Source organism: Oncorhynchus clarkii, chromosome 5 (genome assembly GCF_045791955.1).
Source record: "Oncorhynchus clarkii lewisi isolate Uvic-CL-2024 chromosome 5, UVic_Ocla_1.0, whole genome shotgun sequence".
Lineage (NCBI taxonomy): Eukaryota > Metazoa > Chordata > Actinopteri > Salmoniformes > Salmonidae > Oncorhynchus > Oncorhynchus clarkii.
The window spans coordinates 18,822,191-18,849,282 of NC_092151.1; the positions used below are offsets into that span (position 1 = coordinate 18,822,191).

A 27,092-nucleotide genomic window follows, 5' to 3' on the forward strand; every position below is an offset into this window, starting at 1 on the left:
TATACATGTGGGTAGTTATTAAAGTGACTTATGCATAGATAATAACAGAGAGTAGAAGCAGTGTAAAATGGGGGGTGGACAAGGCAAGTAGTCTGGGTAGCCATTTGATTAGATGTTCAGTATTTTTTATTTATTTATTCGTTATTTTACCAGGTAAATTGACTGAGAATATGTTCTCATTTGCAGCAACGACCTGGGGAATAGTTACAGGGGAGAGGAGGGGGATTAATGAGCAATTTTAAACTGGGGATTATTAGGTGACCGTGATGGTTTGAGGGCCAGATTGGGAATTTAGTACAGTACAGTAGTCTTATGGCTTGGAGATAGAAGCTGTTTAGAAGCCTCTTGGACCTAGACTTGGCGCTCCGGTACCACTTGCCGTGCGGTAGCAGAGAGAACAGTCTATGACTAGGGTGGCTGGAGTCTTTGACAATGTTTAGGGCCTTTCTCTGACACCGCCTTGTATAGAGGTCCTGGATGGCAGGAAGCTTGACCCCAGTGATGTACTGGGCTGTACACACTACCTTCTGTAGTGCCTTGTGGTCGGAGACCAAGCAGTTGCCATACCAGACAGTGATGCAACCAGTCAGGTTGCTCTTGATAGTATAGCTGTAGAATCGTTTGAGGGTCTGAGTACCCATGCCAAATCTCCTGAGGGGGAATAGGTTTTGGCGACTGTCTTGGTGTGCTTGGACCATGTTAGTTTGTTGGTGATGTGGAAACTGCTCCACTGCAGCCCTGCGTATGAGAATGGGGGCGTTCTCGGTCCTCCTTTTCCTGTAGTCCACAATCATCTCCTTAGTCTTGATCACGTTGAGGGAGAGGTTGTTGTCCTGGCACCTCACGGCCATACGACTATAGTCCATAAATCCGAGAGCATCTGCTCAGTCTTTTATTGGAGGGCTTGTTAATATGTTAATATTCTACCTGTTCTGTTGTTTCCCAGTGTCTGGTAATCTACAACAGCTACACCTGAGTGGCTGCTGGCCACTCTGGATGAGCTTGTCACTGATGAACTGAAGATGTTTCAGTGGTTCCTAAATCAGGATGTACTGGAAGGCTTCTCTAGCATCCCAAGTAGCAGACTGGAGAATGCTGACAGACAGGACACTATGGATAAGATGGTGGAGACCTATGGTCCTGAAGGAGCTGTGAAGATCTCACTGGAGATCTTGAGGAGGATGGAACAGAACAATCTAGCTGAGAAGTTAAAGGCAGACTAAAAAATAAACTCAGCAAAAAAATAAATGTCCTCTCACTGTCAACTGCTTTATTTTCAGCAAACTTAACATGTGTAAATATTTGTATGAATATAACAAGATTCAACAACTGAGCCATAAACTGAACAAGTTCCACAGACATACTGTATGTCTACTAGAAATGGAACAATGTGTCCCTGAACAAAGGGGGGGTCTAAATCAAAAGAAATAGTCAGTATCTGGTGTGGCCACCAGCTGCATTAAGTACTGCAGTGCATCTCCTCCTCATGGACTACACCAGATTTGCCAGTTCTTGCTGTGAGATGTTACCCCACTCTTCCACCAAGGCACCTACAAGTTCCCAGACATTTCTGGGGGGAATGGCCCTTGCCCTCACCCTCCGATCCAACAGGTCCCAGACCTGAGATCCGGGCTCTTCGCTGGCCATGGCAGGACACTGACCTTCCTGTCTTGCAGGAAATCACACACAGAACGAGCAGTATGGCTGGTGGCATTGTCATGCTGGAGGGTCAGGATGAGCCTGCAGGAAGGGTACCACATGAGGGAGGAGGATGTCTTTCCTGTAATGCACAGCATTGAGATTGCCCGCAATGACAACAAGCTCAGTCCGATGATGCTGTGACACACCGCCCCAGACCATGACGGACCCTCCCCCTCCAAATTGATCCCGCTCCAGAGTACAGGCCTCAGTATAACGTGCATTCCTTCGACGATAAACGCGAATCCGACCATCACCCCTGGTGAGACAAAACTGTGACTCGTCAATGAAGAGCATTTTTTGCCAGTCCTGTCTGGTCCAACTATGTGCCCATATGTTGCCGGTGATGTCTGGTGAGGACCTGCCTTACAACAGGCCTACAAGCCCTCAGTCCAGCCTCTCTCAGCCTATTGCGGACAGTCTGAACACTGATGGAGGGCTTGTGCGTTCCTGGTGTAACTCGGGCAGTTGTTGTTGCCATCCTGTACCTGTTCCGCAGGTGTGATGTTCGGATGTTCCGATCCTGTGCAGGTGTTGTTACACGTGGTTAGCCACTGTGAGGGCGATCAGCTGTCCATCCTGTCTCCCTGTAGCGCTGTCTTAGGCGTCTCACAGTACGGACATTGCAATTTATTGCCCTAGCTACTTCTGCAGTCCTCATGCCTCCTTGCAGCATGCCTAAGGCACGTTCACACTGATGAGCAGGGACCCTGGGCATCTTTCTTTTGGTGTTTTTCAGAGTCACTAGAAAGGCCTCTTTAGTGTCCTAAGTTTTTATAATTGTGACCTTAATTGCCTACCGTCTGTAAGCTCTTAGTGTCTTAACGACCGTTCCACAGGTGCATGTTCATTAATTGTTTATTGTTCATTGAACAAGCATGGGAAACAGTGTTTAAACCCTTTACAATGAAGATCTGTGAAGGTATTTGGATTTTTACAAATGACCTTTGAAATACAGGGTCCTGAAAAGGGGACGTTTCTTTTTTGTTGCTGAGTTTAGGTATCAAGATTCATTCAATTGCCTCATGAGTGGTGCAGCGGTCTAATGCACTGCATCGCAGTGCTTGAGGCATCACTACAGACCCGGTTTCGATCCCAGAATGTGTCGCAGCGGGCGGCGACCGGGAGTCCCATGAGGTGGCGCACAATTGGCCCAGCATCGTACAGAATTGTGGAGGGGTTAGGGTTAGGGTTAGGGTTAGGATGTCCTTGTCCCACCGCACTCTAGCAACTCCTTGTGGCAGGCTGGGCGCATGCACGCTGACTTCTGTCGCCAGTTGTACAGTGTTTCTTCCGACACATTGGTGCGGCTGGCTTCCGGTTTAAGCGCGCAGTGGGTCAAGAAGCAGTGCTGCTTGACAGGGTTGAGCAGTTCGGAGCTACCAGCAGTCCGGAGCCTCGAGCGACGATCCGCAGTCCAAAGCCTCCAGCGACGATCCGCAGTCCAGAGTCTTCAGCAACGAGCTGCAGTCCAGAGCCTCCAGCGGGGGTTCCCAGTCCGGAGCCTCCGGCGGTGGTTCCCAGTTTGTAGCCTCCGGCAATGATCCAGGGTCCGGTTCCTCCGGCGACGATCCACGGTCCAGGGTCTCCGGCGACGATCCACGGTCCAGTTCCACAGAAGCGGAGGGATCAGCGTAGGGAGCGGGGGCTACGTCCCGAAATGGAGCCGCCACCGAGGGTAGATGCCCACCCGGACCCTCCCCTATAGGTTCAGGTTTGCAGCCGGGAGTCCACACCTTTGGGGGGGGGGGGGGGGGGTACTGTCACACCCTGACCTTAGAGATCCTTTAAATTCTCTATTTGGTAGGTCAGGGTGTGACTAGGGTGGGAAATCTATGTTTATATTTCTTTGATGGCCGAATATGGTTCCCAATCAGAGGCAGCTGTCTATCGTTGTCTCTGATTGGGGATCATACTTAGGCAGCCCTTTCTCCCACCTTCTGTTATGGGATGTTGTCTTTGTGTGTTGCATGTGTTTGCACTCCTAGCTTTACGTTCGTTGAGTTGGTTATTGTTTTTAGTGGAACATTTCAAATTAAAAGAAAATGTACTCCTACCACGCTGCACCTTGGTCTCCTTCTAACAACGGACGTAACAATGGCTCTCGACCTTTGCCTCTCCCAAGTCCATATGGGAGTTGCAGCGATGGGACAAGACTGTAACAACCAACTGGATATCACGAAATTGGGGACCATCTCTTCTGTTCGTCTGAAAATGTATCTTGATGAGAATAGCTCATAGGAGAGGCATTATCTATGATGGAAGACATTTTTAAAAATGTGGATGGTCCACAATGGATGATTTCTAGATGTTCTAAATAAGCTCAACAATTATTAATCTATGTCCTTCCCCCTTCCTCGTTTTCACTCAGCAGATGTCAGTGTTGAGGAAGAAGCGGCTGAGGAAACATAAACTCTTGTTTCTGATCGTTCTTCTGACAGTGCTGAGACTGAAGGCCATGTTACAGCCACGACATGTCCTGCTGGAGATTCTACACAACATGGTAAATAATTGGTGGCGCAGAGACACAAATACAATGAAACACAAATACAGCATCAACAAAAAAAACGCTTTAGGTCTTGAGCTACAGTACTTTTTTTAAAGGTACCTTCAAGCTTTATTTAGACTTATTTAGGGGATACAAAGGTAGATCTTATAACACATTTAATATATCTTATTTTGTTTATCACAATGTTTGCCTGAAATCTTTATTATATCCTAGTTCAAAGTAAAATGTTGTATTCATTCTCAGATCCTTAAGAGGAAAATGTTGTGTTGTACCAACAGAAACTTCAATCCAACCTAAATAAAGAAGTTTCAGCATGTATTTGAGGATTTGGCAAAACTGTGCCATGAAACCATAAAACACTTTTCATTAAGGTCTACACAGAGCTCTACATCACAGAAGGTGGATGTGGAGAGGTCAATAGTGTACATGAGGCAAGACGGCTCGAGACGACACATTCCAAGAATTCAGATAGATTAGAGACATCAATAATTATTTATTTCAACCCACACCTGGACAAAACACACTGTAATCGGGATAACAGTCTCTGTGCAGAATTTCATGCTGGACTGGGCTGAAGGAAAAGCCAATCAAGATATCCAGTTCATCTTTTCACTTTCTTTTCGGGAGCTGAATGTGGTGAGGGAGGAACAGCATAGTTTGCTTGGACTTGTTCATACATGTATCAGAGAGACTAAAGGGATTAAGATGGGGTTTCTCAGTCAGCTTTTCATGAAGTTACAAGAATCAGGAGACTCAAACGATAATGAGAGCAAGTACAATGTCCTGTTTGTTCTTGATGGTCTGGATGAGTGCCGACTGCCCCTAGAGTACAGGACCAGTAAGAGCTGGTCTGATGTCATAGAGCCAACCTCAGTGGACATGCTGCTGACAAAGCTCATCAAGGGGAATCTGCTTCCATCTGCTCACATCTGGATAACCTCCTGGTCAATCTGATCCCTTCTGTGTTGATTGGGTGACAGAGGTATGGGGGTTCAGAAGGAAGAGATCTCGACTTCGTCTTGGGCCTAACAACACCCATGCTAATATATCCTCCAAACACCGGCTTCTCAGGCATTACCACTTAGATATACTTAAATTATATATAAAACGCAACATGCAAGGATTTTACTAAGTAACAGTTCATATAAGGAAATCAGTCAATTGAAATAAATTAATTATGCCATAATCTATGGATTTCCCATGACTGGGTAGGAGCGCAGCCATGGGGGGCCCTGGGAGGGCATAGGTCCACCCACTGGGGAGCCAGGCCCAGCCAAACAGAATGAGTTTTTTCACACAAAAGGGCTTTATTACAGGCAGAAATACTCCTCAGTTTCATCAGCTGTCCGGGTGGCTGGTCTCAAATGATCCCTTAGGTAAAGACGCCGGCGTGGTTACACGTGGTCTGCGGTTGGGAGGCCAGTTGGAAGTACTGCCAACTGGCCTCACAGCTTATGGTAGAGAAGTGAGCATTCAACACCTCTGTTTTCAATACCACAACTTGCAAGGTTAAATGCACTGAGCCTTTTTCTAAAATGTTTTTTGAGTTGGAGAACACATTGAGAGTGATCATAGACGATTCCTCGATACATAATCCTTCCAAATCCTTGATATCCTTCGTCTGCGCTTATGGACTGCCTTCTTCAATTCAAACCACAGGTTGTCAATGGGTTTCAAGTTCAGAGACTGAGACTGCCATTGCAAAATGTTTATTTTGTGACCAATTAACTATTTCTTTGGATTTTGATTTGTGATTATTGTATATCTGGAAGATCCAATTGTGGCCCAGTTTCAACCTGCTGGCAGATGTAACTAGGGTTTTGGTTAACATGTCCTGGTACTGGGTAAAGTTAATGATGCCGTTGACCTTAACAAGGGCCCCAGAACCAGTGGAAGCAAAATAGTGCCATCACATGTTTTGCTATGGTGTGCACTAATGAATACACACCCCTGAATTTGTCCAAAAATAAACGCTTGTTTTTGTTTTTTGTTTGCGAAATGTCTTGCTATGGTGTGCAATAATTAATACAACCCTGGTTGGTTCATAAACCACAGTGTAGACGCAGGATTCTGGAGATCTAGCAACTGGCTAACATCTCACATTGGATTCAGCTAATCAGCTGCTCTTTGGGACTTTGACACCGTGAATCAGGTGTGTTAGAGCATAGAGTCCCACAGTGGAGGTGTCATAATACCCATAAAACCTAGCGGTCAAACAGGGAAATGGCTCCAAATGCTTTCCACTATACATTTTTCCCGCAGGGTATTTTAGAAACACAAAAATAAGAGCTGTGTTTCGTGTGGGCTTACAAGCAAATACATTGACACAAGTCACCTTGTCCTAGAGAGATCTACACGTTTATCAAAACATCACGCCCAGGTAAGCCTACACGAAACACAGCCTTTATTATAAGTGTTTCTAAAATCCCCTATAGGAAAAATGTATGGTGGAAAAACGATTAGAAGCATTTCCTTGTTTGACCGCTAGGTTTTATGGGTATTATGACTCATACCGTGGTACTTTATTACTGAAGCAAAAGCCTGCACACACCCACTCAGCAACAAAGTCATAATGATAATAGCTGAATGTTATTTGGTAAAGCTAGCAGCACACTTTCAAAGACAACTGAGGCACGGGAGTAAAGAAAACCTATAATATGCAGTATCATTTTTTTAATTTCACCTTTATTTAACTAGGCAAGTCAGTTCTTATTTACAATGACGGCCTACCAAAAGGCAAAAGGCCTCCTGCGGGGACGGGCTGGGATTAAAAAATTAAAATATAGGACAAAACACACATCATGACAAGAGAGACACCACAATAGTACATAAAGAGAGACCTAAGACAACAACATAGCATGGCAGCAACACGTGAAAACACAGTATGGTAGCAACACAACATGACAACAACATGGTATTAACACAACATGGAGGCAGCACAACATGGTAGCAGCACAAAACATGGTACAAACATTATTGGGCACAGACAACAGCACAAAGGGAAAGAAGGTAGAGACAACAATACATCCCACAAAGCAGCCACAACTGTCAGTAAGAGTGTCCATGATTGAGTCTTTGAATGAAGAGCTTGAGATAAAACGGCCCAGTTTTAGTGTTTTTTGCAGCTCGTTCCAGTTGCTAGCTGCAGCAAACTGAAAAGAGGAGCGATGTGTGTGCTTTGGGGATCTTTAACAGAAAGTGACTGGCAGAATGGGTGTTGTATGTGGAGGATGAGGGCTGCAGTAGGGATCTCGGAGAGGGGGGAGTGAGACCTAAGAGGGTTTTATAAATAAGCATCAACCAGTGGGTCTTGCGACGGGTATAGAGTTGACCAGTTTACAGAGTAGTATAGATTGCAGTGATGTGTCCTATAAGGAGCATTGGTGGCAAATCTGATGGACGAATGGTAAAGAACATCTAGCCGCTAGAGAGCACCCTAACCTGCCGATCTATAAATTATGTCTCCGTAGTCTAGCATGGGTAGGATGGTCATCTAAATCAGGGTTAGTTTGGCAGCTGGGGTGAAGGAGGAAACCAAGTCTAGATTTAACCTTAGCCTGCAGCTTTGATATGTGCTGAGAGAAGGACAATGTACCATCTCGCCATAATCCCAACTACTTGTATGAGGTGATTACTTCAAGCACTAAACCCTCAGAGGTAATAATCACACCAGTGGGGAGAGGGGAATTCTTATTACCAAACCGGTGATTACTTCAAGCTCTAAATCCTCAGAGGTAATAATCACACCGGTGGGGAGAGGGGAATTCTTCTTACCAAACCACATGACCTTCGTTTTGGAGGTGTTCAGAACAAGGTTAAGGGCAGAGAATGCTTATTGGACACTAAGAAAGCTTTGTTGTAGAGCGTTTAACACAAAATCCGGGGAGGGGCCAGCTGAGCATAAGACTGTATAATCTGCATATAAATGGATGACAGAGATTCCTACTGCTTTAGCTAGGCTGTTTAATGTAAATTGAGAAGAGCGTGGACCTAGGATCGAGCCTTGGGGTACTCCCTTGGTGACAGGCAGTGGCTGAGACAGCAGATGTTCTGACTTTATACACTGCACTCTTTGAGAGAGGTAGTTAGCAAACCAGGCCAAAGACCCTTCAGAGACACCAATACTCCTTAGCCGGCCAACAAGAATGGGATGGTCTATCGTATCAAAAGCTTTGGCCAAGTCAATAAAAATAGCAGCACAACATTGCTTAGAATCAAGGGCAATGGTGACATCATTTAGGACCTTTTAAGGTTGCAGTGACACATCCATAACCTGAGTGGAAACCCTATTGCATACCCAAGAGAATACTATAGATGTCAAGAAAGCCAGTCAGTTGATTATTGACAAGTTTTTCCACCACTTTTGATAAACAGGGCAACATAGAAATTGGAGATCAGCTTTAATCTCCCTCTTTAAATAAAGGACACACCGTAGCTGCCTTCGAAATAATGGGAACCTCCCCAGAGAGGAGAGACAGGTTAAAAAGGTCAGAGATAGGCTTGGCGATGGTAGGGCAGCAACCTTAAAGAAGTAAGGGTCTAAACCATCTGACCCAGATGTTTTTTGGAGGTCAAGTTTAAGGAGCTTCTTTAGCACCTCGGACTCAGTGACTGCCTGCAAGGAGAAACTTTGTAGCGAGACAGGGGGAAAAGGGGGAGGAGCATCGGGGATAGTCGCATTAGAAGGGGTGGGAGATGAGGAAACGTTGGATGGGCAAGGAGGCATGGCAGAGTCAAATAGGAATCCTGACTTAATGAAGTGGTGATTAAAGTGCTCCGCCATGTGCTCCTTGTCAGTAACAACCGCATCATCAACATTAAGGGACATGGTCAGCTGTGTGGAGGAGGGTTTATTCTCCAGGTATTTAACCATTTTCCAGTGAGAGAATTCCTCCTTAAATAAACTAATTTTGGCCTTCCGGATAGCCTGAGTGCACTTATTTCTAATTTGCCTGAACGAGAGTATGCGTTCCCCGAGCGATTTGACAAATGGAATTCTTGAGGTGGAGTAACAAATCAGTAATAACAAATCATAATCTTATAAATGTGCCATATATTACGATATAATGGCTATTATCAAGGGGATAAAGTTTCTGATGTATAAAAATGTTTGCAACTTCAAATGTAGGTCTACATTTATTGTCTTGTATGTTGTGATTTGGGTGTATTGTTCTGAAACCAGGACGAAAGTGATTAATCAATTAGACAACACTGCCGCCTTGTGTTGAAGTATTTTAGTGCAAGACCTTTCAACGCAATCCCCTCTTGTGACTGGTTGTCTCCTATGGTTCTCTTTTGTGTGCTTGTCACCTTACTGGATATTATGTATCGATTTTTAGCCAACATCATTGATTACAGTTTTTATTGGTAGAGTAGTTTATATTAAGCAACATAATTCAGGATGAACGGAATTAACTCCTTTATCTAGGAACCAAGTACAACCGTGGACGTGTTTCCTTTCGGACATTCACACTTGTGACAAATTTCCGAAGTACACATTTCAGCATGGCGTGTAGAAAAACTTGTAACGTTGGATCTCTAATTGTGTACAGCATAACGATTGTTGCGGCGTTGTAATTATTCATTTAGCTCTTTATAGAGGTGAAATATTCCTGTTTAAACCATGAGTACCGATTAGTTATGTTATTGTTACTTAGCAAATGTAGCTAACGTTAGCGAATTCGTTCATGTTTGAGCTTCTGATCACATGTTAGCAGAGCTAGCGAACTTATAGCAAGTAGCTAACTTACTGAGCTACAGAACGTTTGAAGTATATTGGGCTGTCAAAAGCTAGTCATTTAGCAAGGTTAACTTTTTTTAATGAGATATTAAGAGTATAAAGTGGAAGTCCAGGCTGTCATTACTCTCACACTGCCCACCAAGAAATCAGAACCGAGTTGACAGCAAGATTTTCAAAAGCAAAGCTCACAGCCATCGAGACATGATGTGTAAAGTCAAACCAGAGAAAACGGACTCTGCTGCTTCTAAAGTGCCAAAGTCCAGTCAGAGCCAAACGAAAAAGAAACCTCGAAAGAAAACGTTTTATCAACACACCAATAAAAAAGAGCCCATTTCAAAAGATCAAGGCAAAACCAAGGCGTTGCTTCCCCCGAAAGATGCCCAACAGTTTTCAACCAACTGGAAAACGTTACTAGAGGTAAGGACTTGGTTATGACTTAAGTCAGAAATGGCATGTTGTGTTGTGTTACAGATTTTTGGATAGATGACAGACTTGAATGCATTAGTACCACTGTCATCCCTGTCAAAAATATGGTGTTATTAGAGCTCTCTCTATTTGCAGGTGTTCAAATCCAACCCCCCTCCTGTGAAAAGGCAACTGTTTCAGCAAAACTCAAAGAAGGAAGTCCCTAAGAAACCCACTAAAGACATTTCAAAGGATGAGACTCATAAGAAACCAACTAAAGACATTTCGAAGGAGGTGGCTGTGGTGCATAAGAAGCCTGCTAAGAACTTATCAAAGACAGTGACTGATGCCAAGGCAACTAAGCCCAAGCAGGTGAACAGTGGGAAAGCATGGAAGGACAGTTCTGTTCCTAGTAAAACTCAGGTGAATGGGATAGATCCAGGACAATCGGGGACAGAACAGCCCAAAGCCAAGAAGAGGAAACAGAGCAGTGTCCAGATAGACAGCAATGCACAGTTGAAGAAGAAGAAAGTAGAAGTGGAGGAAAAGAAACCCACTGAGTAAGTCTGTCCAGTGTTACCAATATTGCCTTGACTTGGGCAGGAGCTTACCAGAACTAAGTACCAGCACCTCCAATGTTCTACTGCTTGAGTTTCTGCACATCTTTTATAGAATATCAGCTCAAAGGTGTTGCAGAGTTTCTGCACCTAAATATAAACAGTACAGGCACCCAAAATGAATACCGGCAAGTAAGTGTGACTATTGGGGTGTTGACTTCAAGAACTTCTCACTGTTGTAAAAAAGCATGTGTGTGGTTTGTCTGTGTTTAGTCATTTCTGTAGTCAATTGTCAAACTTGCATCCATACCTACGGTCAGATTATCAGATATTATTTCCACAGGCACCTCAGTGTTGGTTAATGTATGTGATGGTTAATACATATCTGTCCTCCAATAGATCGGACATGTGGTTTGATGATGTGGACCCTGACGACATTGAGGCCACAGTGGGAACAGAGGCAGCCGATATCATGAGGAAGATCCAAGGCACTCAGAAGACAGACGCCCAGACCACAGAGAGCGCGCTGGTCAAGGACAGGGCATTTGAGGGGTAAGTTAGGCAGCGATTCTCAACTGGTGGTTTTTGAATGGGTTGCAAGTGTTGAGTTTTTTTTTTTTAATTATGAAAAAATACTCCAGTCTGAACTTAAACCAGGTAGAAAGTGTGTCAATTATAATGAATTTAAATTTTTACTTCATTTTAATCTCAATAATTTTTCTTCACAGTATTGCAGTGTTTTCAATATAGAGCTATTAGCAGCATTGTGCTACATTAACAGCAGTGCATATTCCACACCTATCTTGGCCTGGTAGGCAAACTGTGGGGGGGTAAAAAAACCCGGAGCACCTGCTGCTTTAGTTGTGCCAGGACCACTCTCTCAAATACCTTCATCAGCTGGGAAGTGAGTGCAACAGGCTTGAAGTTGTTTAGGCCCTGCCCTTGGTGTTTTTGGGAACAGGCACAATTCAGGGGGATTTCCATTGTGTAGGTACAGTAGAGGTAGACAGTGACTGCATGAAGAAAAAGTGCAGGATGCCGCTCAACTGCGCAGTACAGTCACTGAGCACCCGGGTCTGATTCTATCCGGTCCAACAGCCTTCCTGGCATTTGCCCATTTGAACTGTTTCCTCAACTGGTCCACAGTCTGAGTAATTACCCGTACTGTGGCAGTCACTATCCAAGCGCATGACAGAGAACCCATCCAAAGTCACTGATTCAACAAGTGTATCCTCCCTAAGCCAAGTTTTGATGAAAGAAGGAAAGCTCACATCGTAAAAGTCCTGTTGGCATTGAATGTTTGCGTACAGCTCATCTACCTTGTTGGGGAGTGGGCGCACGTTCCCCCCCATGATGATGAAGGCTTGCATTTTCTCTGCCTGTTCCGCACTCTCACACCAAATGTATTTATAAAGCCCTTCTTACATCAGCTTATATCTCAAAGTGCTGTACAGAAACCCAGCCTAAAACCCCAAACAGCAAGCAATGCAGGTGTAGGAGCGCGGTGGCTAGGAAAAACTCCCTAGAAAGGCCAGAACCTAGGAAGAAACCTAGAGTGGAACCAGGCTATGTGGGGTGGCCAGTCCTCTTCTGGCTGTGCTGGGTGGAGATTATTACAGAACATGGCCAAGATGTTCAAATGTTCATAGATGACCAGCATGGTCAAATAATAATAATCACAGTGGTTGTTGAGGGTGCAACAGGTCAGCACCTCAGGAGTAAATGTCAGTTGGCTTTTCATAGCCGAACATTAGGAGTATCTCTACCGCTCCTGCTGTCTCTAGAGAGTATAAAACAGCAGGTCTGGGACAGATAGAACGTCCGGTGAACAGGTCAGGGTTCCATAGCTGCAGGCAGAACAGTTGAAACTGGAGCAGCAGCACGTTCAGGTGGACTGGGGACAGCAAGGAGGCATCAGGCCAGGTAGTCCTGGGGCATTGTCCTAGGGTTCAGGTCCTCCTCCGAGAGGGAATTCGAGAGAGCATACTTAAATTCACACAGGACACCAGATAAGACAGGAGAAATAGTCCAGAGACACCGCTCCACTTTGTCTGGTTGGAGCGCATACAGCTCCTTGATTGAGTATATCACTACAGCATTAAAAATAGTTCTCAAGATTGAATTTTGGCAATTATTTTTCATGATGTGAGTATTGGTTTGTGACAGACAAACTGGTTCAATTTGGGTCCCGAAGCAAAACCAGTTGAGAACCGAAGCAAAACCAGTTGAGAACCACTGAGTTAACCACATAAGAGTTTAACAGGTTGTTTTTTTGGAAATCGTACTAGAGTCTTACACCTGGCAATGTCATAAGAATCCCACCCCATAAAGCCCATAAATGATGCCCTGTGGACATATTCCTAGATTATGCAATGTAGGTCAAGTCACCTTTTTAATATGCATGAAGGGTACACCTGATTGTCATTGTAAAGAAATGCATTTCCTTCTCCCACATTACCTTGTATGCGTCGTTTAGCTAGCTGGGAATAGAAGTTTGATGTTTCTTCACCTATTGGTGTCCTTATTTAAAAAATAAAAATTACTCCATAACTTGAAAGCCCTGTTTGCTACATTCATTTTAAGATGTCAAAACATCCTGCGTCCTCCTATTTCTATGGGCACAAGCACTGTTAATAATATAAACTGTTAACACCCCTCTAGTTGGCAAGTTTTTTTTTGCAGGTTTAAAGCTTATTTCCTGCAATTCTACACATGTTGTCATGAGTTGCAGAGAAAAACGTGCAGTTTTAAAGCTCTGTCTTGCAATTGTACACTGTTTTTATGTGATATGAGTGACTCAAACATTACTACAAAATCAATGGGCTAAAAAACCTGGGCGGGGTCAAGCTTCAAGTCAAGTAACAGGTGTGACCAAGGCTTTTTCTTTCCCTGTTCATCATGGCACCTGTCAGCCTGACCAGGGCGGTGGCTATGGACTGTGAGATGGTGGGTGTGGGGCCAGATGGAGAGGACAGCATCGTAGCCCGGGTCTCCCTTGTCAACCAGTTTGGAAAGTGCATCTATGACAAATTCGTCAAACCCACAGAGAAGGTGACGGACTACAGGACAGCTGTCAGTGGCATCCGACCAGATGACATCAAAAACGGTAAGCAGGATGAGCTGACCTCCTTAGTGATTATTTTACCACTATATTAATATGGTCTTATGGTAGCATTGGAAACGGCAACAAACTCACTAAAGCCCAAAAGAGTCTTATTTTAGGATGAAGTTATCTGCGGGTCGTTTTCAAATGCGACTTTTGTGTCGTCTGTTATATTCTGCAGGTGAGAATGTGAAGACCGTACAGAAAGAGGTGGCTGAGATCCTCCAGGGGAGAACGCTTGTGGGACACGCCATTCACAATGACCTCAAGGTACATTACTATGATGTAACTTGCATTGTTCATCATTCTAACGAAAACCTGACCATTGTCAACATTTACATATACTTTCCATGCTAACATTTTTCAGATTTTGTTCTTGGATCACCCAAAAAAGAGAATCAGAGACACCCAGAAGTATAAACCTTTCAAGAAAATTGTGAAGGTAAAGACTGGTTTGTGGGCAGATATTTGGTATTAATGTGCGTGACTGAAGGGGTTGTAATAACACTATAAGAGGAAGATAATGTTATTTTATTTTCAGAGTGGTCGGCCCTCTCTGAAACTCCTGTGTAGAGAAATACTCGGTGTCAAAGTACAACAGGGAGAACATTCATCCGTAAGTCAGCTTTTTATCAATCTTTATTTTGTAGCTCACATATACAGTAGTACAACTGTGAACCGTAGCCAATGTCTGAGAATGTGTTGCAGGTCCAAGACGCCCAGGCGACCATGAGGTTGTACACGATGGTGAAGAAACATTGGGAGGCAGAGATCAAGGCTAGTCATAACAACCCGGAGTTAACCAAGAAGACCAAGGAACCAAGGAAGCCCAAATCACCCAAACACAAATGAACCTGACTGACTGAACTACATCAGTCTGTAATGGGACTGAGGACTCGCCCTTGACTAGATGGCACAGGACAGGAGGCTTGATTGAATTAACAATTGTTTCTTTTGGAAGTGAACTTGCACTTTGAGGTCTTAGTGAATTGAGGAATCTCTTGGTGACCCATAAGGATTACACAAAGCGGTTTGATCAAATTAATATGGACTTTATTCAAATCCCACTCAACCCTACTCATTCAGAAAGTTGGTCATCAGAAACAGCCTAGTGCCGCTTTAACTATGCATGGATCTTTCATTCATTGTCTGCTATATCAGTTTTCTGGTTCGAATGTTTTAAAATGTGGTATTTTTCTGATCTAACATCCATGTCTTGATGTTGAATATCTGCAGTTTAAATTCCAAGTGTTTGGATTATGTGTTGCCTTTGTATTTGAGAGTTTTTCATGAATTAAAGGTAAGATATTTCAATCACAAGTAATAACTAGGAGGAAAAATGTTTAGCCATATGGAGAGAATACCATGGGCGCGTTCGTAAATTTGCTCTGGCCATCTACTATAACTGATTAATTTAAGAACGTTTGACATGACCGGTGTCAGTAAATGTCGGCAAAAATGCAAATTAGTGTTGCCAGCAGCAAAGTTAGTCACCAATGCTCTGGATAACATGAAAAAAGCCTAACCAGCTCTGCTAGGGTGAGTAAAATGGTCAGAGTGAGGTGTTCTCTAATTTTTGTATGGAAGTAGCTATCAAGCTAGCTAATTTTAGCCGGATAGTTTGACTGCTGTTAAGGTCAGAACGCTCGGATCAACCCTACTCCTTGGCCAGAGCAAAACGCTCAATTTACGAACGCCCAAAGCGTTCTCTGGCACTCCAGAGTGAATTTACAAACGCACCCCCATATAACTAGCAACCAAGTTAGTATGCTCATTTTGACCTTATAGTATATTACATCATAAAAAAGCAACAAAGACAAACTAAATTCACTTCGATTCAACATAACTAAACAGAAGAATACACAGAAACCCCTTACAGCAAACTAGAGGTCTGTGCTGCAAAACTAATTCCTATTGCATGGGGCAAGCTGTTAGACTGCTGCACCACTCTGGAACCTCAAACACTAAGGCACTGCATCTCAGCGCAAGAGGTGTCACTAGAGTCCCTGTTTCAAATCCAGGCTGTATCTCATCCAGCTGTCATTGTAAATACGAATTTGTTCTTAACTGACTTTCCCAGTTAAGTAAAAAATATTTTAGATCATTGTTCCATAACGCTATAGTGTAACCATTAAGGACTTGTATGTGCCCAGAGATCATAAGGTAAGGATTAGTGTCCCTCTTGTATATGGGGGTGAATCTCTCTTTTGAAATATGTCTAGCAAATTGAGTTACAAAACCATGATGAACCTGCCAAAATCAACTATCATTCCGAGAACCAAGATGTCTTTTTTTAAACCCATTTCACATTTTCACCCCAAAATCGTATTACCGAAATGCGCCCGGATTAAATTCTCAGGTCATTTTATAAAGCTTAACTTATTTGAATAAAACAAAGTTTACATTAAACTATATTTATTACATACAGTGTCTGGATATGTGTCCAAAAACTTTCTAGTTCCTGTAAAAACTCCAATCAGGTTTTATTCATCCATTATGCATCATCTATCTAGAGTACCCCATTTGGCCTTCTCATTACCAAAATGGCTGAAGAGCTCAAAGTGGGAAAAAGTTATTTCATTTTAAATATTTATTTTCAGTGTTATGTTTAACTCAGGCCTTTTCATTAGGGGAGCAATGTTAAAATAAAATATTGATTTGTTTATAACTTTTTTTGGTCTGTTACAGTAATGAAAATGTTGGTAAAATGCATAATATCTGAAACTATTGAAATATATATTTTGAACCTTTATTTAACTAGGCAAGTTAGTTAAGAACAAATTATTTACAATGACAGCCTAGGAACAGTAGGTTAACTGCCTTGTTCAGGGGCAGAAAGACACATTTTTACCTTATCAGCTCGGGGATTCGATCTAGCAATTAGATAGCTGCTAACACGCCTATGTTGCATATTGTTTTGAACTATGAGCCTAAATAGTGTTCCATATATTCCTAAGTGATATAATATCGCTTGTATGCCTGTAGTGTTTGATTCCTTTTAACAAAAGCTGGTTCATTTGTACGTGTATGTGGATAGTACCTATGCATTGGTTAAAGTGACCTGCAATATTGTTCTTGCTAGTTACCCTATATATCCCTATGATGTATATAGAAAATAAAAATATGCCTAACTGAGAACCAATCATGGACGACCATTTTACTGATTGAAATGTTTTCCAATCCAGAGAGAATGTGCGAGATACACTACTGTAAGAGGTGTGGCCAAACAAGCTAACTCAATGCATTACTTTTCACCAAAAGAGTCAACCAAAAAAACAACAGTAGCATGTTGCTGAACAACACATTTCACCTGTGATCAGAGGTTGGACAGAAGATTGTATCTCCTATCTGACTAAGGAAAAATACTAATATTTGCTTTGTGTGCTGTGTTAAACCCTATTAGTCTCTGAATCAAGACATTATCTTATCACAGTCCTTAAACCTTTAACATTCTGCTTCCATGGGTCAGAAGGCTAGATCGCACTAGGATTTGTAGAGTCGAAAACAAACATTCTGAAGTGGCATAGATCAACCGGGTTCTAGGTCAATTCAGGTTCCAGAAGGGAACAACAATAGGTTCTAAAGCATTATAGCCTTTCTTTAGGGCCCAATTCAATTCGTATCACAGAGGTTCAGCGCTATAGCGTGATTTAAATGTTAAAGTAATTTCCGATTGAGCCGACACATGCATCGTTTACCGTGAATGCAGTTTCCACGAAAGTGGGAACATTACCTTTGAATTTCAATTGCACTACAGCGCTGAACTTCAGTTAGATGTATTGAATTGAGCCCTTAATCTGTTTTTCTTCTCATGATATACACAACCTATAGCAACCTGTGACTGTTTGATTACAAGCAAATTTGTAGAATGCCCCAAAAGCTGATAAGATAGTTCATCTTATCTGTGCACTGAAAACCGTTAGAACTATGATGTCACAGTGAATCCTATGTCCTCTGTAAACATGCAATGTTGTCAATGTTTGTTCAAAGTGTTCAGTTGAAAACTGAATATTGGTTACTTCATATCTCAAGTAATCAATATAAAAGAGGACTCCCATCTTTGGGTACACTGGATGGATATACATTTGGGATTACTGTCCCAATGGCCGCATTTCCAATTGCCGGTGGCAAACAGAGGAAGATGACTTGGGAAAATCCTTAACAAAAACTACAATTCCACTTTCACTATCGCCCAGGTTTCCTGAAAGGCGGATTGGCTAAAATGGTACATTCCTTTTCCTACTTGCAAAAAATGGATACCCCAGTAACCAGGACAACAAAACAGCACACAAAAATGAAAGAAAAAAAACGTATTAAAACAACCGCTAAACCTTTACATGAACTAAAATGTCAAACTAAATTCACACTATTAAAGGACCAAATTACATAAAATCTATACGGACACATTTCATCAAATAAGACATTAAAGATGCAGCAGTTTAGATACATAAATAAACTCAGTAACAGAGAGGGAGAGGTGGGGTAAAAGAGAAGAGATGGTGGGGGAGAGGGGTTGACATCTTTATCCCTTGATAAAGGATAGTGTTCCTCCTCTGTGAGACCGGAGGGATGAGCCATGTCACTATATTGACCCGTCAGTCGTCCCGGTCAGCTTCTCCTCATCTCCCAGTTTCTGGTGATTCAGCCTGGCGTAACTCACCGCATCACCCCTGAAAGAAACAGAGTGGTGGAAGAGAGAGAAACAGGGCCGAAAGCATGACACCACAGAGGAAAGGGGAGATGTTAGATATAATGTTGAATGAGATCATTTACAGGGTTACTTTTTGCCACTCAAAGTTACAATGAGGGTATGGAATGAAGCTGTTATCTCCTGTTACAAGATGTTACATTATTTTAAATGTAATGCATCTTACTACTGATTAATAACACCTAAACATCTAAATGTTGATTAAAAATGCATGTTCATTTGAACTGAAAGGGGAGAAAGTGTGAGAAAGAGGGGCGAGAAAGAAACAAATTCAATCTCAAGTACACTATGTAGGCCTACACACATATTCAAATCGAAATCTTATCACAAAAGAATGAATAGAAAAACCTCACTTTTTGCCCAGTGAGGCGAGACCATAGAGGACTCCCGTAGCGAAGGCAATGGCATTTCCAAACAAAGTGGTGATGGAGAAGCTCAGGAATATGGGAAACAGTGCCATCCTGGAAATACAAGAAACAGGGTTTGATTGATGAGTGAATGATTACAGAAAACTTGAAGTATGTTTTTCAACTGGTTAAAAGGTCATTTAAAATTGCAGGCCTAGACAATGGACAGCTGAGTCATGTGAAGACAGCAGGTCTCAGTCCAGTTCTTACCCGCAGTAGAAGAAGGCTTTCTGCCATGGCTTGAATTTGTCAGCTCTAGCTGCCACTGCGTTTGCAAACTCAATGAACTGGCAGCAGAATGGAACTTCACACAGGAACAGCACAAAGGCATTCAACCTTGAAAAAGAAGGAGGACATTAGCACAGTGATGGATCTTTACACACACCACACACACTCTCTCTCTCTCTCTCTAATATATGTAGGCATGTATGCAAATCTAAAGCCTTGGCTAAGGATCATATTGTGCAAGACAAACTTACACCATCCATACTCCAGCAGCGATGTTTAAAGGGTTGACAGTGACACACATCCACACTCCTGAGATGGCACATGCTTCAGTGGGAGAGAAAATATAATTTTACATGCAATGTTACAGTTCTGATAATGCAACCAGATCAAGTACAAACAGGTATAAATATGCATGTGGACGCTTGAATACCAATTTACCAGAATAAAGGAGGCTTTGTTCCAATTTAGAAATATGACAAACAGTGCTATTACCCTGACTGGGGACGTTATTCATCCACACTTAAATCAAATATAGCCTAACTGGAAACCACAAGGGCCTACATTTCCGTTTAAACAAACATGAGTGGTTTTGATAGCAGGAGCACCAGAGGATCAGCTCTTCTCCTCTGGCAGAGAGCCATAGAATACGAGCCAAACAGGAGACAGATGAGTATTAATCTGAGGTTACAGGCCCCATGCTAAGATCCTGCTAGGCCCCTGATATACATTGCCTGGTTGGCTCTGCTGGGTGCAGCTACCAGTCCAGTGGCCACACTGTGAGCATGGGAAGGGACCCAGACAATGAAAAGATGGGATAATTACACACATGACATCCATTGTACTCTGTAGTACACACACACACTTGAATGAATAAATGAATTCACACAGCCCACTAGTGTCTCAAAGCTGAGACAGCTCATATTGTATTTTGTACCCAACTTTGATTTTGGTTAAATTATTAACTAGTGGGGCTAGAGTTGTATTGGTTTGAAACCATTAAAGCTTGAAAACACAGCACAGGATTTCTATCAAGAGAGAAACATCACGCTAACCTCATGCTAGTAATGACAGATTGGAGATCCCATACGAGTGTGATTAAATTAAATGGCTGCCACTGGCAACAACCTCCCACAGTACCAGATGAGACCATTCGGCTAGCTAGCACACTCATGCCATACACACACAGAGACGCCCACACACAAGCACTGCTAGTCTCAGAGACACACATATGCAGTCTACTCTGCAGTAGCTAAAGTCAGAGGAATCATATACAGTGATATACAGTGCCTTCAGAAAGTATTTATACCACTTGACTTAGTCCATATTTTGTTGTGTTACAGCTTGAATTCAAAATGAGTTACATAAGATTATTTTCCTTACCCATCTACACACAATAACCCACAATGACAAAGTGAAAATGTGTTTTTAGACATTTTTGCACATTTATTGAAAATTAAAATACAGACATATTTCATTTACATTATTATTCACACCCCTGAATTAATACTTTGTAGAATAATATTTGGCAATGATTACAGCTGTGAGTCTTCTGGGTAAGTCTCTAAGAGCTTTCCACACCTGGATTGTGCAAATTACACATGATTGGTTTTAGGATTCTTCGACCTCTGTCAAATTGGTTGTTGATCATTGCTAGACAACCATTTTCAGGTCTTGCCATATATTTCTGCAGTAGATTTAAGTCAAAACTGTAATGTGCCAACTCAGGAACATTCAAGATATCCCTCTAGTGGTGTGGGGGGCTGTGCTTTGGCAAAGTGGGTAGGGTTATATCCTGCCTGTTTGGCCCTGTCCGGGGGTATCATCGGATGAGGCCACAGTGTCTCAGCCTCCAGTATTTATGCTGCAGTAGTTTATGTGTCGGGGGGCTAGGGTCAGTTTGTTATAACTGGAGTACTTCTCCTGTCTTATCTGGTGTCCTGTGTGAATTTAAGTATGCTCTCTCTAATTCTCTCTTTCTTTCTCTCTCTCTCGGAGGAGGACCTGAACCCTAGGACCATGCCTCAGGACTACCTGGCATGATGACTCCTTGCTGTCCCCAGTCCACCTGGCCGTGCTGCTGCTCCAGTTTCAACTGTTCTGCCTGCGGCTATGGAACCCTGACCTGTTCACCGGATGTGCTACCTGTCCCAGACCTGCTGTTTTCAACTCTCTAGAGACAGCAGGAGCGGTAGAGATAATCTTAATGATCGGCTATGAAAAGCCAACTGACATTTACTCCTGAGGTGTTGACTTGCTGCACCCTCGACAACTACTGTGATTATTATTATTTGACCATGCTGGTCATTTATGAACATCTTGGCCATGTTCTGTTATAATATCCACCCGACACAGCCAGAAGAGGACTGGCCACCCCTCATAGCCTGGTTTCTCTCTAGGTTTCTTCCTAGGTTTTGGCCTTTCTAGGGAGTTTTTCCTAGCCACCGTGCTTCTACACCTGCATTGCTTGCTGTTTGGGGTTTTAGGCTGGGTTGCTGTACAGCACTTTGAGATATCAGCTGATGTAAGAAGGGCTATATAAATACATTTGATTTGATTCACCGTCTACTTGGTAAGCAACTCCAGTGTATATTTGGCCTTGTGTTTAAGGTTATTGTCCTGCTGAAAGATGAATTAAATCTCCCAATGTCTGGTGGAAAGCAGACAACCAGGTTTTCCTCTAGGATCTTGCCTGTGCTTAGCGCCACTCCATTTATTTTTTATCTTGAAAAACTCCAGTCCTTAATGATTAGCCGCATACCCATAACAACACCCACCATTATGCAGTATGCTTGAAAATATGGAGAGTGGTACTCACTAATGTGGTGTATTGGATTTGCATCAAACATAACACTTTTTTTGTATTTAGGACTAAAAGTCGCCATTTCTTTGTTGTTGTTGTTGTATTAATTCAGTGCCTTGTTGCAAACAAGATGCGTGTTTTAGAATATCTTTATTCTGTACAGGCTTTTTTCACTCTGTCAATTAGGTTAGTATTGTGAAGTAACTACATTGTTCCATCCATCCATCTTCAGTTTTTATTCTATCACAGCCATTAAACGTAACTGCTTTAAAGTCACTATTGGTCTCATGGTGAAATTCCAGTCTGTTTTATTTCCTCACTGACAACTGAGTTAGGAAGGACACCTGTATCTTTGTAGTGACTGGGTGTGTTTATACACCATCCAAAATGTAATCAATACCCTCTCCATGCTCAAAGGGATATTCAATGTCTGATTTCTTTATTTTTACCCATCTACCAATAGGTGCCCTTTGTTGCGGGGTATTGGAAAACCTCCCTGGTCTTAGTGGTTGAATCTGTGTTTGAAATTCACTGCTCGACGGAGGGTCCTTACAGATCATTGTATGTGTGGGGTACAGAGATGAGAAACACTATTATTGCACACAGAGTGAGTCCATGCAACTTATTATGTGACTTGTTAAGCAACATTTTACTCCTGAACTTATCCAGGGTAAACCATAGCAAAGGGTTCATTCTTATTGACTCAAGACATTTCAGCTTTTCATTTTTTATTAATTTGTAAAACTAATTCCACTTTGACATTATGGGTTATTGTGTGTAGGCCAGTGACTGACACAAAATATCAATTTAATCCATTTTAAATTCAGGCTGTAACTAAATGTGTAAAAAGTAAAGGGTCAATACTTTCTGAAGGCACTGTAGGACATATCCTATCCTGAGCTCGGATTCAACAGCATGCTGAAGTATACAGAGCCAATTTAAAATGCAGCGGTCCCGCATGTGAATGTGATACAGCAACCACTACTCCGGAATCATAGCTACAGTGAGCAGGGAAGGGATAGGTGGGAAGAGAGGGCAGGGATGTGATTGGCCTAGTGCTGGGGAACTGCAACGCAGGCAGAAACAGCACCTCTGTCTGTACTCTACTCTAGTTAACATAAAATAGAAGCTATCACTGAACATAGCTTATGACTTATTGTGCCAGCCAGGCAAGCATAAAGCCTATGACACAAGGAGATATGTGACAGCCAGGAGAGCAGACAGACAGTGCCAACTTCCAGCCTCTTAGTTCCTGTAAGGAACAATGTGAACATGTGACTAATGGGTTATTGTTGTACAGAGAGATGCTGGGGTAGAGTGATGTGGCAGTGCTTTGTCTGGGCAGACAGAGGCGCTCAGTAAGAACACTGAAGGCCTCAACTAAACACTGTAATATTTCAAAGACAGCAGATCAGCAGAGCTTCCTAAAGAGAGTATAGCCTCACACTGTCATTGCATGCCCTTCCGTCATGTGCACGTGCCTTCAGTCATGAGAGAGTATGAATGCATCGCATGTCAATTGAAGTCAGCTAGTATTTACATGGTTTTGTGCCTGTGTCAGGTGATAGAAATGTAAACATTTTTATTTTTTTTAATGATTGCAACATTTCTGCAAAAATTGAGGAGGCAAGTTGAAGAAGGTCTATCTTCTTAGATAGAACTTGTCTATCTCCCATATATTAAATTAGCAGAATTGTCTGGAAAATATTGGATCTAAATAGATAAATACAGACCAATAAATATGGATATTTTGTCTCAAGTTTCAACCATCTGAAGGACCAACACCACAGAAAACCGGTAGAGTAAGTTCAAATGTAATTGTATTCAACATTCAGGCTGTGTATACCATCAGCCTAATGTCAGCAGGTGAAACCACTGACCTGTGTTAAGGTAGAGACAATAAGGATTAGCCACAATAGTGGAATTTGCAGTTCACCTTGAAAACAAAAAGTTCCTCATTGAAATGTATCCTTAACAGACATAAATAGTGGAATAATTCAGTCTAGATAATGCTAAATAAGGTTGGAATGTAGTTATATAATATATAGATTAATTAGACAATAAACAGTCAAATAATCCCACTGTGGCTGCACTAGACCGCATAATTGCATTGGGGGCATACACACTGTACATATAGCCTTACCTATGGAGTGTGCACCCATGAAATGGGGTATCACCCTGCTCAGCAACACCCACAGATCTCAACTATGTAGAGTTTAATTAATTGATGATTTAAGAAAATAAATAGTTATGTAACAACGTTCCAACCTTGTTTAGCATTATCTAGTCCACATATGGCATTATTCCACTATTTGGATCTGTTTGGCTCAGTTACAATGGGGAACTTTTATTTTGAAGGCGACCAGCAAATTCCAATATTGTAGCTACCTTCACACAGGTATCCAAATTCCAGACAAAGGTCCCCCATTGAAACGGATCCAAAAAAATTGTGGAATAATGCTATATTTGGACTAGATAATGCTAAACAGGTTGGAATATTGATACATAAAAATAAATACAATAATTAATAAGTAAACTCTACATAGTTGTGATCTGTGGGTTTTGCTGAGTTGGGTGATTCCACTGTGGATGTATTAGAATAATTGTACAGCCTTAACTATGGAGTGTGAACCGATGAAACGGGGTACCAGCCCAGTACTCAGTGAAAGCCACAGATTACCATTCCAAAGAGTTAACACAAATATTAGCGTCACAGCTCTTTTTGTGGGACGTTGACTGTAGGAAATCACCTCCCTGTGTATTAGACATTCAAATTGGACTGTCAATCACAGTAGTTATGCAAACGCTTAGTTAGTTTATACTTACATACTCCGCCCAGGACCCCAACGATTTTACAGAGCCATCGGTACCACCATGTCATTCCATCATCGTCGGTGACAGGTTTCGGAGCTGCCGCCTCGTCGATGTTCATTTTGACCCAGTAAATGATTCAGCGACTCGCCTCAGTTAATATAACAATAGCCACTACCGGCTGTGGCTCACTTGGACAAGGAAAACTAGCGTTAGTTAGCCAACGTCAATGGTCTTGTTGATAGTTGAAGAAATCACAGAGATGTGTGTTTTAATGATAGCTTTGATCCGGTCTATACTCTGGCTAGCTAAATAACAAACTATGGTTATCAACGGAGCATTGTTTTGTTGTCAAGATAGCTGACAGCTAACATTAGCTATGAAGCTGGCTAACTCTGCTGTCCCTGTCGCCAAAGCAAAGTCTGGCATCTGTCACACCGCTAACCTCCACTAACAAAGTTGGAACTTACTAAACTATTTTTTTTCATAAAATTAGGCAGCTAGAGCTACCACTATTAAATTACACCATTCACAAATTATCGTTTTAACGACCTGCTTTGTCTTAATTTGTCTCTAATCTGTTCTTTTTTTTTTTGTCCCGTCTTCTCGGAGGATCCCCCAGGTTCGTCCGCGTTGCATTGTGGGTGGAACTAAAATAGTGTACGTCACTATTTGTTTACATGTGGGTGTGTTCCAATCCAAACAGTTCGGTAGATGCCGCACAGCGCAGCGACACAACAAAATCCTGTAATATGTTTTTTTTATCCATAATTAATTATGAGCATTTATGTATTTAATTATGATTTGCCTGAGACATATGAAGCTCCTACTTTTGCCAAAGACTCCAGCCACCCTAGTCATAGACTGTTCTCTCTGCTACCGCACCTAATCATTCAACGGTTTTCCTTTATTTTGAACTATTTTCTACTTTGTAGAATAATATTGAAGACATAAAAATTATGAAATAACACATATGGATTCATGTAGTAACCAAAAAAGTGTTAAACAAATCAAAATATACGTTATATTTGAGATTCTTCAAAGTAGCCACCCTTTGCCTTGATGACAGCTTTGTATACTCTAGACATTCTCTCAGCCAGCTTCATGAGGAATGCTTCTGCAATAGTCTTGGAAAAAATATATTTTGATTTGTTTAACACTTTTTTTTGTTACAACATGATTCCATATGTGTTATTTCATAGTTTTGATGTCCTCACTATTATTATATAACGTAGAAAATAGTAAAAAAAATAAAGAAAAACGAGTAGGTGTGTCCAAACGTTTGATTCTCATTTGTGGGCTGTTTTCCTCAGCGTTGGTGGCCCCCAATCAGAAAATGGCATGTTGGACTTTCCCGCCATGGGTATGCTAATACCCCCTGTGTATACTGTAGCCTCGTTACTGTTATTTTATTGTTGCTCTTTAATTATTTGTAAGTTTTCTATTTTCTTCTTAATTTTTTTTTACTTCAGTTTATTTTAGTAAATACTTTACCATGTATTTTTCTTAAAACTACAGTTGTGGCCAAAAGTTTTGAGAATGACACAAATATTAATTTTCACAAAGTTTGCTGCTTCAGTGTCTTTAGACATTTTTGTCAGATGTTACTATGGAATACTGAAGAATAATTTCAAGCATTTCATAAGTGTCAAAGGCCTTTATTGACAATTACATGAAGTTGATGCAAAGAGTCAATATTTGCAGTGTTGACCCTTCTTTTTCAAGACCTCTGCAATCCGCCCTGGCATGCTGTCAATTAACTTCTGGGCCACACTGATGGCAGCCCATTCTTGCATAATCAATGCTTGAAGTTTGTCAGAATTTGTGGGGTTTTGTTTGTCCACCCACCTCTTGAGGATTGACCACAAGTTCTCAATGGGATTAAGGTCTGGGGAGTTTCCTGGCCATGGACCCAAAATATCAATGTTTTGTTCCCCGAGCCACTTAGTTATCACGTTTGCCTTATGGCAAGGTGCTCCATCATGCTGGAAAAGGCATTGTTCGTCACCAAACTGTTCCTGGATGGTTGGGAGAAGTTGCTCTCAGAGGATGTGTTGGTACCATTCTTTATTCATGGCTGTGTTCTTAGGCAAAATTGTGAGTGAGCCCACTCCCTTGGCTAAGAA

At 42.0% G+C, this 27,092-nt stretch overlaps 2 protein-coding genes across 2 annotated transcripts; one reads left to right on the forward strand and one right to left on the reverse strand.

The window, feature by feature from the left end:
- Window positions 1-9,672: 9,672 nt before the first annotated feature.
- Window positions 9,673-17,150, forward strand: LOC139408488 (RNA exonuclease 4-like). Its single transcript, XM_071152450.1, has 8 exons — window positions 9,673-10,364; window positions 10,509-10,912; window positions 11,309-11,461; window positions 13,822-14,015; window positions 14,194-14,282; window positions 14,380-14,454; window positions 14,554-14,628; window positions 14,721-17,150. The coding sequence occupies exons 1-8, from the start codon at window positions 10,149-10,151 to the stop codon at window positions 14,862-14,864; spliced, it is 1,350 nt and encodes a 449-aa protein (XP_071008551.1). The 5' UTR covers window positions 9,673-10,148; the 3' UTR covers window positions 14,865-17,150.
- Window positions 14,634-25,618, reverse strand: LOC139408489 (calcium channel flower homolog). The gene is made up of 5 exons (XM_071152451.1): window positions 24,982-25,618; window positions 19,607-19,679; window positions 19,338-19,463; window positions 19,074-19,181; window positions 14,634-18,682 (listed from the first exon to the last, which is right to left on the reverse strand). The coding sequence occupies exons 1-5, from the start codon at window positions 25,085-25,087 to the stop codon at window positions 18,595-18,597; spliced, it is 501 nt and encodes a 166-aa protein (XP_071008552.1). The 5' UTR covers window positions 25,088-25,618; the 3' UTR covers window positions 14,634-18,594.
- Between the last annotated feature and the right edge of the window lie 1,474 nt (window positions 25,619-27,092).

Coding starts and splice junctions, on each gene's coding strand:
- LOC139408488 (XM_071152450.1), top strand. CDS start 10,149: ATGATGTGTAAAGTCAAACCAGAGAAAACGGACTCTGCTGCTTCTAAA. Junction 11,462..13,821: donor AAGGACAGGGCATTTGAGGG/GTAAGTTAGGCA, acceptor GGCACCTGTCAG/CCTGACCAGGGCGGTGGCTA. Junction 14,455..14,553: donor CTTTCAAGAAAATTGTGAAG/GTAAAGACTGGT, acceptor TTTTATTTTCAG/AGTGGTCGGCCCTCTCTGAA.
- LOC139408489 (XM_071152451.1), bottom strand. CDS start 25,087: ATGAACATCGACGAGGCGGCAGCTCCGAAACCTGTCACCGACGATGAT. Junction 19,680..24,981: donor TGGGGTCCTGGGCGGAGTAT/GTAAGTATAAAC, acceptor CTCCCACTGAAG/CATGTGCCATCTCAGGAGTG. Junction 19,464..19,606: donor GCTGCTGGAGTATGGATGGT/GTAAGTTTGTCT, acceptor TTCTTTTTCAAG/GTTGAATGCCTTTGTGCTGT.